Genomic DNA, 12,534 nt, shown 5'->3' with positions numbered 1-12,534 from the left:
AACGGTGTAAGTTTTATTTCGGAGCTCCGCGTTTTCTGTGATTGAGAGTTAATTGAAGGAGGAACAAAAGGTGCTGATAGGCATCTGATAGTGTGGCGCTGCATATTCTTCCCTTAATGTCGCTGTTTTCAATCTGTTAATTAAAGTCCTTAAACATGAAGTAGACTGCATCTACAACAAGTCAATACAGCTGTAAATGTGGCAAATTATCCATCTATTACCAATCAATAACAAAATGATAGCTTTTATTTTATGCATGCTTTAGTCAACCACTTACCCAGAGCACCTTCAATCCCAGAAAATTCCTTCTCCTCATTTAAAAAAGTCTGTCATCCTTCCATGCCCTGGTAACTGGGCCATCCAGAGCTGTGTCATTTTGATCATATTTGGACTGGTCCTCTGCTCGCCTCGCCTCACGATCTCGCCACAGGCCAAATCGGCCTTCCTCAGCACACCAAAGATCCGGGTCACGCAGCACCAAAGTTCTGTCCCACTCTGGGCACTATGGTCAGTCTTTCCTCGAGTTTTCAACTGCAAACAAATTGTCAGACAGAGCGGGCTCATCAGGAGCTGGAGGCTGCTCTCCATTGTGCTGCATCCACCAACTCAGACCATCTGGAGTGAGCAGCTCCGCTGGATAGAGTGTACCCGCAACAGCCTCACCTCTTCAGCAACAGATCACCTCCCTTCGAGGCCTCCCTTGGTTTCCAACCACTTCTGTTCCCTGCCAAAGAAGGTGAGCACATTGTACCATCTGTCCAGCACCATCTTTGCATGGTGCTGGACAGATGGTGATGCTGTTTCCCAGGGACAGCTCAGGGAGACCACGGCTTATCATTGAACAGAATCGATTGTGGTACCCTCTTCAAACCCAGCTTACAGGATCTGGTGTCTGCAGCTGATATAAAACCCGTAACTAGCCAGTTGCAGTCTTACACGACTCTGCTGCTTCTCTCCTCCTGTTATCCCCCGAAGATCCCATCCCCTTTGCAGACTGTCTGCCCCTAAACAAGCAAAAACCAAACTAATGAGTTAAACATAAAATATCACAAAGAAAGAACAATCCAGTATCCACATCTGCACCAAAGAGTCCTCTCAGGATGAGGTCCAAAGTCCTGATGGTTAGTCAGGACAAAATGTCCTGAAGCTGGCCCAAGCCCTGGTGGAAGTCAGGAACCTTCAGGGGTTTGCTGATAAGAGGGTAAACAGACTCTTCACTCTCTGGCAACGCCGGCCAGAGAAAGACAAGCTGTGAGTGGTCTACCCTCCCAAACACTGGGAGAGGCAGGGGGGTTCATGCAGCGAAGGGAAAAAAATGCCCTTTCTTTTTTCAGTAGGTATCAGCTGAGTATTACAAACCATCTTCTGTCTTCCAGCTTGGACTGAGGCGAGCTGAACCAGAGGACTTTGTTCAGTGGTCAGACCTGACGTGAACCTATTTTACTGGATTGAAATCTGTGTTGTTGTTTATATTTGGATGCAGCAGTCTAAAACCAGACTTGGTTTGGGTTTCAGGTTCTGTTGACAGCAGAAAACCTGGAAGGGGGCTGGGGGCTGGAACTGGAATTGTAGCCCTTCCAGCTAATGCTGGACAGCCTCTCCAAGCAGCAAAAGGGCTGTCCTACCAGCAGGAGGGAAAGGACCGTTTTCTGTTGTGTTTCTTAAATTAAAGAACTGTGTGGCATCACGGACACAGTTATTTCCATAGCAACAACATCACATGGCAACGTGTTAAACAAACAGTACAAATGCACTTTAATTATAATTACAGCCGATTTCACAATAAAGCTCATTTTTGAAGCTTGTTTCAGCTCCTAAACAGTTATTTACAGATTTCATTTAAAAATAGGATCAGTTAGGGAACTCTTTACATTGCACCACACCTTTCAATTCTTTAGTCACATAACTCCAACTGACAAGTCAACCCTGAAAATCTTGTGTTGAAGCAGGAAGGAAAGATCCTGCAGAGTGAAGAAGCACCATTAGAGAAAGTTTCCTAGTGTGTGTAGACTAAAGTGCACAGCTACAAACAGTCCTGTTAGTCCACATCTCTGTTGTCTTACTTGAACACATTTTGATACACTGAGAGCACTGGGCTCTAAGAATGCAGTGGTCCCTCGCTATAACACGGCTCACCTTTTACGGTTTTGCTGTTTCGCGAATGTTTTTGTGTAATTTGTGTAACAGCACATTGTGTTCTGCGTCCAGACCGCTGTCAATCAATCTTGTGCCGTGTCTCCTGTACAGTACAGACATTTACATAAATCTTCTATCCTAGCAGTGTGACTCTGAAGTGCTGTACTGTATGTTTGTATGTTTTCTCCCCAACCAACACAACGAAATGTTTTGCACCACAAAGGCACCTGCGGTAGCATCCAGGAGGCAGAGGAAGATGCTAACCATCGCACAAAAAGTTGGACTTCTGGACATGCTAAAGGAAGGTAGATTTACCATATTTTCCGGATTATAAGGCGCATTAAGTGAAACAAAGCAATCGGATAAGTCAAACTTATGGCAGTCTTCATGTAGGTAACTAGTTAATGCAGCAGGATGAAGCAAGCTCTGATGCAGGATACAGGTCAACCAGCTTGTTCTGTCGACAGTTCCTTCGTCTTTGCAGACTACTCTTTATGTTTTGGTTTTATTTATTTATTTTTATTATATTTTTTTCCATTCTTGTCCCACAGTAGCACTGGAGTATTTATGCCAAATATCTTTAGATGAGATACTCAAGCTGATAGCTAAAAGATGTATTCTTTACTTGTAATTTACCCAAAATATATGTATATACCTTCTAATGGTAATACATAGTGATTTTTAATTATGGTCAATTGTTGATTAGTGTTTTTGGAGCTTGACTCACACAGTGGAGAAAAAGTTGTCTGTGTCTTGAGCACTAGGTCTCTGAATTTTGGATAATAAAACAGAACATAGATAGAAAACGTAACTTAGATCACATCACATCTGTTTACATTGAGTAAGCAGTTTCCAATATCCAAATGTATTATCTCCTTATTTGCTCTTTTGTGTAGTACAGAAAAAAAAGGTGCATTAATATTCCCTCCTCACATCTCTGTCTTTAGAAGTGCATCCAACACATTATAGACTCTGAAGCAGGCAACTTGATTTATGTCAGACTCTCAGGGCTCCAGTAGTGAACCCCCAGCCATTCTCTACTTCCTAACCCTCTCTCCCAGACACACACAACCAGAGCCTTCTCCATCTAAAAGGTCCTATTTAAAGCACTAGTCTCCATTTTACTGCCCTGGCATTATTAGCATGGAGGAGAGCGCTGTTGTTTTCATGTAGGTAAAGACAATTCGTGCTGACTAAGTATCCTCTTTGTGTCCAAGGGTTGTGTGATGCATTGACAGACCTCTCTGCATTGAATCATATCTGTTATTAACCTCTGTCTCTCTTTCACAGCATGTCTTTATCCTGTCCTCCTTCTCTCACCCCAACCAATCACAGCAGATGGCCCCGCCCCTCCCTGAGCCTGGTTCTGTCAGAGGTTTCTTCCTGTTAAAAGGGAGTTTTTCCTTCCCACTGTCGCCAAAGTGCTTGCTCATAGGGGGTCATGTGATTGTTGGGTTTTTCTCTCTATGTATTATTGTAGGATCTACCTTACAGTATAAAGCACCTTGAGGTGAATGTTGTTGTGTAAGTAAAACAGAATTGAGCTGCATGATGTCAGCATTGCCACATTATAATTAAGAATAAATAACTGAGAATTATTTAATTATCAACAAACTCACATGCACATTAAAATACATGAATAAACGCATGGGACTCTATGGAATCAAATTTGATTCCAGGTTGGATTCACTCAGAGCCAGTTCACACAACAGGCATCTCAGCACATTTACATTGTAAAGTCAGGACCTCACAGCTCCATAGAATGAAAACGATTAACTTCTTATGAGCAAGCCCTCAGTAAAAGTAGGTAAAACGCTCTCTTTGCACAGAAGGAAAGTTTCAGAAGAACTGAAAAGGAAAGATAAGACAATCATAACCACTAAACATGTTGAAAGGCAAGAGACATAATGGAAGCCATGAGTGGCATACATGTTAATGTGTTATCATAATCATACTGAAAGGTTTCAGAAGGTGGAATATATAGAAGAGAAGACAGAATATGTTTGATGTTTTTCTAGAAAGAATATTTATTCAAACTATCATTTAATCTTCATTTGAGATAAGTGTCACGATTTTATCTCTGTATATGAACGAGTTTGGATGCATCAGCACATACATATCTGTCTGCTTGTCCAAATGGCAGAGTACCAACTATGTCCACAGATGGAACTTATGAAAACCATATGACATACTCTGAAAAAGAAATCAGTTTGCTATTCCTCCCCCAACTCTGACATACACATTCACAGGGTTCCCTCTCACCCCTCCCCTTTCAATAACATATTAATCTCCCTTTAACTCCCTCCCTCTTTGCCCTTCTCCTCGTCCTGCTTGTTGCTATAACTCCCTCCTTCTTACTCCTATTTCCTCTTCTCTCCTCCCTCTCTGCTTCCTGAAGTCTTGAGCCTGCAAACACTCCAGTGCTGATCTGTTTCAGCAGTATAGAGTGAAGACCACAGAGGAAAAGAAGTTAAAATTCAGGGAGGACATTTCAGACCAAGACTAAAACATCACATTAAGAAAAATCTTTTAAAGGCAGATGATAAAAGTGTAAAGAAAATCAGGGTGAGAGGCAAGCAGAGAGAGGATCTATAAAGCCGGTTTAAAATAAAGAATGGGCTCCCTGGTGAGCAGTGCTTTCCTCTTAACCTCCCTGCTGGCTTTGCTTTTTGGATGTTCTTCAGTCTTGGCCCAGAACCTGAGACAAAGAGATGCACTCTGTAACACAGATGGCTGCTTTGTTGTCTATTTTCAACGCAAAACCTTTTTGGAGTCATGGAGGGCCTGCAAAGAAAAAGGTGGCAATCTGGCCACCATCAAGCGGAAGGTGGACGCAACCGCTATTGCCACTCTCTTTTCCACTGTGGATCTGCGCCACTCACGCACTACTGTCCAAGTATGGATTGGCCTTCAGCGCCAGCCTCGCCAGTGCACTACCACGCGCCTACTGCGAGGTTTCTCTTGGACTACCGGTGACCAGGACACAGAGTACACCGACTGGCAGAACCCGGACTCCCCTGACTCGTGTTCAGTGCCTCGCTGTGTGTTTATGGGCTACAGCACTGAAGACCAGGATCATAATTTTAAATGGATAGACAGTGCTTGTGCAGTCTCTGCAGATGGGTATCTGTGCCATTATGCCTACGCAGGCATGTGCCCTCCCCTGTGGAGTGAGGGAGAAGGCAATGTTACCTACACCACACCGTTTAACCTTCTAAGCGCACTGCTGACTCATGTACCCGTTGGATCTGTTGCTACCGTACGCTGTCCTTCAGGCGCCAAAGAAGAAAAGACGGCTTCATGTATGACGAGGGAAGATGGCTCAGTGGGATGGACCAAAGAAACTCCTCTTTGTTCTCATTCCTCTATATCACACAACCTATGTGACCAGGATAATGGTGGATGTGGGCATTTCTGCATGGCAGCTGGTGGTCATGTCTACTGTGAATGTGCTGATGGATACACGCTTGCACCAGATGAACGCACTTGCCTCGATGTAGACGAGTGTCTCGGAGGTCCTTGCGAGCAGATCTGTGTGAACACCGTGGGGACATTTGAATGTCAGTGTCACGAGGGCTATGATATAAACGATGGGGGTGAGTGTGAGGATACTGACGAGTGTATAAATGACCCATGTGAACATGCTTGTGAGAACACCCCAGGCTCTCATATCTGCCACTGCCATCTGGGCTATTCCTTAGTGCCTGAGCATCCCAGGCAATGCCAGGATATCAATGAGTGCGAGATTCCTGGAACATGCGAGCAGATGTGTGTGAATTATGAAGGTGGTTTTGAGTGCTATTGCAGTGAAGGCTTTGAACTCATGTCTGATAACTATTCATGTGAGAAGAGAGAGGAAGCAGACGACCAATATGCTGTCACTCCTCCTTCTCTTTGGGTCACAGGCCAGGCTGGACCTCTGTGGGACTATGGCTGGAACCCAGAGCAGCGCCACACTGACTGGCCTACACAGGAGGAGGAATCTCTGGACTGGCTGACAGAGTCCACCAGAGTTTTGAATTCTGATGTAATTTGGGCCACCAGTCCCCCACTGGTGCTGGACCCCCTGACACAGGGAACTGATAAAGATGAAGAAGAAGCTGTAGACAGAGCTGACTGGTCAAACGGTGATCAGAGATTTCAGACTGAGCTGAAGGTTTTGTCAGCAACTGCCTCCAATACTCCTCATGTCCTTAGCTCCAGCGCTACCCCAGACCCGTACAAGGAAGATGAGGGTGAAGCTACTACAGCTCTTCGCTTATACCCCACCTCAACAGTAGAAGGAGCTTGGAACTGGGGGGCGGATCTCGTTACTTCAAGCAAGATTCCACAGGGTTCTGTCACAGACATGCCTGAAGAGTCCAGTTACCACAAAGAGCCAGAAGGAGAAACACAGACGAATCTCCTCAGGGAAAACTTTCAGTTCACAGAGGCGGAGTTAAGCAAAGAGGAAATGACCTTTGTGGAATCTACCCCCAGTCAAAACCTGGCCTTTCCCACCAGGCTGGCTTCTTCCCAGCCGCCCCTAACAGAGGACGAGGAAGGTGACGACAGCTCGGATTCTGTCCAGACAAAGGGGAGCACTTGGCTCATGGTGGGACTCTTCATACCCATCTGCATCTTCATTGTCGTAATGGTGGCACTCGGTTTTGTCTACTGCAACCGCTATAGAGTTACGGCACACGATAAGAATGCCGCTGACTGCTACCACTGGATCTCGGGGTCTCATGAGAAACAGGGAGCTCCTGACCCCTCAGCAGGGGCGCAGAGCTGTGTTTAAAACTGTGAAGACGTTTACATAAACAAACCCTGTGTCAGAGGGAAAGAATGGTGACGAATGCATCTGGTCCCTCTGACTCTGGACTACGGGACAGTTAAATAACTCTTGAATCTAAACTCATAGTGACAGGAGGGAAAGTACAGAGAAAGTCTTTTTGTGAATATGTTTTCTATGTGGTACAGAATACACACACACACACACACACACACACGCACACACACACACACCGTCCTGATTATTGACATGTTTATTCGTTTCAGCATGTCCCAGATGAAGTAATTCCTGCTTATAAAGGTAACAGAGGTCTTTGTTTTGTAATGGAATTTGACTCAGTTTCACATCTCTGCTCATAACTGTTACCTGTGTTTTATAAGTGTGGTTGCCTCAGTCAGCAATGAATGAAGGGAAACTACATAAATGTCCAGAAGGAGACACAGAAAAATGCTGAACACAAGTTCGCTGTGTTGGAGCAGAATTGTGGAGCTGCGATTGAACAAAACCCTCTTTCATGTTTGTTTCTTGTTGCCATTTTAAAGGTATAATGCTTGTAATAGTTCATTGAAATAATGTCACACTCCATAAACCCTGTGACTGTTACACAGAGAGTGGCTGTAGCAGCTGTTTTGTGACACTGGCCTTGTTTGTGAAATGGCCATCAGTCACCCTTTGTACTGCTAATTCCTGAATGCACTAAAGAAATCATTTCTGGCCACCTTGGATGAAATCCAGCTGTGTACAGACTGCTTTCAGTGCAGCTGCCGATGGAGCTTCGATTTTTAAATTCCCAAATGACAATGAGATTTCAAGGGATTTGTATCCTGCGTTCAAAACTGACTACTAACACGGGAGGAAAGAAGATTGTATAGAGTACTAAAAATACTAATAAAGATAATAATAGTAATCGACTCAAACTAATGAAATGTGGTATGATTTTTATAGCTAAATCTGTTCATTCATTCGTTTTTATTTATAAACAGTGCTAAATCACAACAACAGTCACCTCGACATTATCTGATGTTCACTTGTCAGACTCAGAGAAAGTACGTGTACACATACAAGGAATTGGGCTCTTACCTACTATATACAGAAGGATTAACTATGAATGCATATACATGAGAGAAAGATGTACAACAGAATAAAAATAATATGTACAGTATGCTGTGATACAGCAGCAGGTGTGGTGTGTTTAAATACAGTGTTCATCAGCGTGACAGCCTGTGGAGAGAAACTGTAGATGGCTGCTTATGTTGGTGTACAGTGCTCTGTACCAGAAGGGAGGAGAACAGGTTGTGTTAAGAATTTGTAAGTTAAAGTGTTGAGTTTGAAAGTTTATTGGAAATAACAGTTCAGTTAGAGGAGAGCTTTCTTTGAGCAGTGGCAATCACGTCACCTGAGACAGGAAGTGGCATCTGTTAAATGCATTTGAACACTCAAAGCTGCTGAGCAGATTAAATATGCAGCAAGGGTTTCCATTTATTTCAGTCATTGCTGTGATATTCTTGTCATTTACTACTGTATTCAAAATCCTAGAAGTATTTGCTGTCATTAGCTCAGAAAAGGGGAAAAAGGATGCTGTGATTGGAAAAATAACTATTATCAGCAGAGTCCTTCCTTGGAATGTGTTTTTACAGAAAATACAGCAGGATGATTCAGGACCTCACATTGTGACTGTACTGACTAATAGAGTCTACAGATTAGAACCAGCTGATGTATTTGCTTGGCTCTCAGAGGGGGTCTCTTCTCTCACTGTCTGTCCAATTATCAAAATCACCGACTTTTCTGCAGGTCTCAGTATACAGACACAATCTACTCACTTCTTACAACTCTGATGCATATGATAAATAAAAGCAGTCATAGTTTGTCCATTATTTAGCATGAATATAACTCGGTGTACACATTTGCTGCAAGGATCTGGGAACATGTTGCTGTCTCTACAAAGAAGCAGAGAGACAATCAGAGAGCTATGCAACCCTCAGGTTAGCTCCTTCCCTTCTGTAAACACAAAGCTGAGGGTTCCAGCTGTTATTCACATTGTAGTACTGGGAGGCCAAATGCTCTGCAGCTTAAGAAAACACCAGCAAATAGACAAATGCTGTACAAGCACAGAAAACGCACAGAAAACAAATGCTCACCCTTAATAATCAGCTGTGTGGATAAGCCATGTATATGTAACACATAGGGACACTAAAGCAGTCGTGCCAGAATGTCCTGCTAAAGATTCTTTAAAATACAAGGGGAGCAAGCGAGTCAGACACCCAGGGCACAGAGAGGAAGCAGGTCTGATCAGAAACAGTTTATTACGGCCTTGGAGCACAAATATAAAAACAAAAACCTCTTAAAATGTACGTAATAAAATGTTGTCAATCTACTAAAAACCACCATTTTCTGCATTCACTAAAAACCCCTGCTATAATTATGCCACATGTTCATTATGGGTCCATCAGCAGGCCAGGAATTCCAGCTTTAGAGCAGAGTCCACGCCAGCCTCGTCTTCGGCAGACAAGGAAGCGCCTCCCATCTTCTTGTCCTTCCACGGGCCCATCATATCCCAGCCCAGCTTGCACTCTGCACCTGAATCCATCATGCGACCACCGCCACAGCTCCCCTTGCGTCGGTGTCCTGTAAAATAACAAATAGGGGCCAGAACAATGTTCCCAGAAACGGCCCTGGGTCATGGCCATGGCGACCCTCTCCCAATCCAGCTGCACCCAGGAAACAACAGTAGAGACCCTAAACCTCTGCCCTGCTGCCAATCACACGCGCTGTCTCCTACTGTTGCTGTTCCATGAGGTCAGGACTGGGTCGCTGTGTCACGCCGGCCATCTCGCATTCACCTTCCAGTCTGGGGCCTTTTTGTTTTCTTCAGTGCTCAGCTAGCCTGCTTTTAAAAGGTCTTTACACAGCTGATAGGCCACCTCTGGACACACCCCTGCCTCAGCAGGTGGTCCCTATCAGCTAATTTGTCCCATGTGCAGCCAGTCCACAGTGGATTAAAAACCATGCAATAGAAACAGAATAAAACCATGCAAATAAAACGACACTCATAAATAAACACTAAAAATCAGAATAAAAACAATATACAAGATAAATACAAATTTCCACTGTGTGACATATATACAAGCATTGGCATATTTTGAGAGGCCTGATTTGATTTTCATGATGATAATGAAATATTAGTATTTATTGATTTAATGCAGTAACATCCCTGTTTTACAGGCAGGGGATTCAAAGATCCCATGGGAATGCCGATTGATTCGGGTTTCTCCTTGATGACGCAGAGCCACCGGATCACCTCCTGACACAAAGGAGCAGCTCTGAGTTTCACTGTGGTGTACACCATCCACTGCTTCTTTCATTGCAGCCGAGTACACTTGTGTGGAGGCATGTGACCCAACACCTGGACAATTGCTTAGAATTCAGGAGCACTTTGGAGCTGAACCTGACTGGATACTAACTTATGTAACCAAAGCGAGCTAACGGGCTACAAAACAGTGGATGAAGTAAAGCAATTTCAAACATCCCATAGACATTTTCCTTCATTATCAGTTGTGTTTCTATGTTGTTGTTGTTAAAAACCCAGTGAAGTATTCACTAATGTTTTGTGATTATCTTATTTATATTTTTTTTAATGAAGAAACTTCAGTATATTTAAGTTGAGCTATCCTATGACTCCAACTGCTTTCTTTCTTGAACTAAGACGTTAGAGCCATGCTGGGGGTAGGATGGCCCATCCACAGACCCCAAAAGACCTGAAGCCCGACGCCTTAATGACAACTGTGGCCAAAGTCTCAGAGAACCAGAGGCAACGAGTAGCCGACCCAGTCAGAGCCAGAGGCTGAGAACAGGTCCACAGGGCACTAAGTAGGGTGTGGATACTGGCCAGTGCCCAGAGGGGCAACCCCCACCATCCATAACCATGTTCCAAAGGAGCCACGGTTCAGCCAGACCCAGGCCCAGCCACGCACACACCCAGACATCTGCACACACACCCAGGCTATTCACTAACTGCACAGGAGAATGTTTTTTGTTTCTTTTGTAAGTTGGTGTTGTTTCTACAAATTAGATTACAGTCGGTTGGACGCGTCAGGCATGTGAACTCTTATTAGTCCCTGTAGTGTTTACTTAATTAGCAATGCTCATTGTTTCTACCACAAAATCCGAGTCTGTCAAAGTTTTAAGTGTATTATAAGACTGTGACACAAACCATGTAGCAGTATGACTCAGACCAAGTAGTGCTGATATATATCAATTTTAATAGAAGACCTGAAAAAAACCCTCTAATAACACTTTGTTTTAAAGAATTAAATCATACAGTGCACTTTACTACGTGACAGTCGTTGTCCCTGTGTAGAACACTCCTGTGCTTTATTTAAAAGCAGGTCCTAATGACATCATGGCTTGGTTTTGAGTATTAACTAACAAAATGATCAAATTCTTTATTTTTTAACATTAACATAAACCACTTTTGCTAAGAAGTCAAATGACACATTAGGCATGAAGCATACTACAGTTTTAAGTGGAAGAAACACTTTTTATTACATTGATAAAATAGATTTTAAGTTATAATCAAATATGTTGTGGTCACCAGTAGCATGCATCCTCCACATTCCCAGTCCTAATGGGTCAAATCCATGATGTGCACTTCCTTTAATGGGTCTCATGAGCTCTGAGATTCTTAGTTAGTGTATAATTAGGTTTTTATTACGTGGATTCGCAGCATATATTTGTAATAGAGTCACGTTTAAATTGAATAGTCTTATGTTTATGTGCTGATCATCTTGCAGCTGTTGCTCTAGATTGCTTCCAAAAAAGCTTTCAACCAACAAACATGAGTTAATAATGGCTACCTGGGTGGTTCAAGCTAGGGCTGGGCGATATGACCCAAAATTCATATCTCGATATTTTTTAGCTGGATGGCGATATAAGATATATATCTCGATTTTTTTTTTTTTAAGCCATAAGTTAAGAACAAAAAGAGAGTTCTTAGTCACACTGTGTCCCAGATGTCACACGGGCACTTTTATTTACATACAGCGTAGATATTACTCAAAAATAAATTATCAGCATATATTAAATAATCATGGTCCATAAATAAAAGAAAACAATGTTGTTTTTGTGCATAACAAAAAGCTCACAATTGTGCAGTCAAAATGTAAACTAATAGACGCTGAGCATAATAACAAAGAGACAGATTTCACAGCTGCACCGCGTCTCTGAACAGGTGCCATTTGTGGTCCTTATACACACACAGTACGTATCACTCCGCGAGGCTCCTCCTCTGTAGCCGTAATTCTCCGACAATCCATCAAGCGGTGCAGCTCCGTAGCTTAGCAAAGTCATATTAAAACATTTTTTGACAGATTGCTGAGCGCTGTGTACCACATAAAATCGGTTCGCGGTCAGTAAGCACAACCAGAATTCATACATAAGGCGCACTGTCGATTTTTGAGAAAAGGAAAGGATTTTAGGCCGTGCAGCCCCTCTGGGCTGCATGTCGTTAGCGCGGTTAGCTCGCTAACACGTTGACGCCATCCAGCCCCACGCACGGTAACTCGCTAACGGAGATTTTCCGCTTTCATCTTGTCATTGCCTGCAGGTGAAGCTATGGGGGAGTTGTG

At 43.4% G+C, this 12,534-nt stretch overlaps 1 protein-coding gene across 1 annotated transcript; it reads left to right on the top strand.

Annotated features, from left to right (window-relative positions):
• The first annotated feature begins 4,384 nt into the window (after nucleotides 1-4,384).
• cd248a (CD248 molecule, endosialin a) lies at nucleotides 4,385-8,080 on the top strand. Its single transcript, XM_004574806.5, has one exon. The coding sequence runs from the start codon at nucleotides 4,751-4,753 to the stop codon at nucleotides 6,914-6,916; it is 2,166 nt and encodes a 721-aa protein (XP_004574863.3). The 5' UTR covers nucleotides 4,385-4,750; the 3' UTR covers nucleotides 6,917-8,080.
• Nucleotides 8,081-12,534: the final 4,454 nt, after the last annotated feature.

Source organism: Maylandia zebra, linkage group LG3 (assembly GCF_041146795.1).
Source record: "Maylandia zebra isolate NMK-2024a linkage group LG3, Mzebra_GT3a, whole genome shotgun sequence".
NCBI lineage: Eukaryota > Metazoa > Chordata > Actinopteri > Cichliformes > Cichlidae > Maylandia > Maylandia zebra.
Note: the sequence above shows the minus strand (reverse complement) of the source record. Positions and strands in the feature narration are given on the sequence as shown.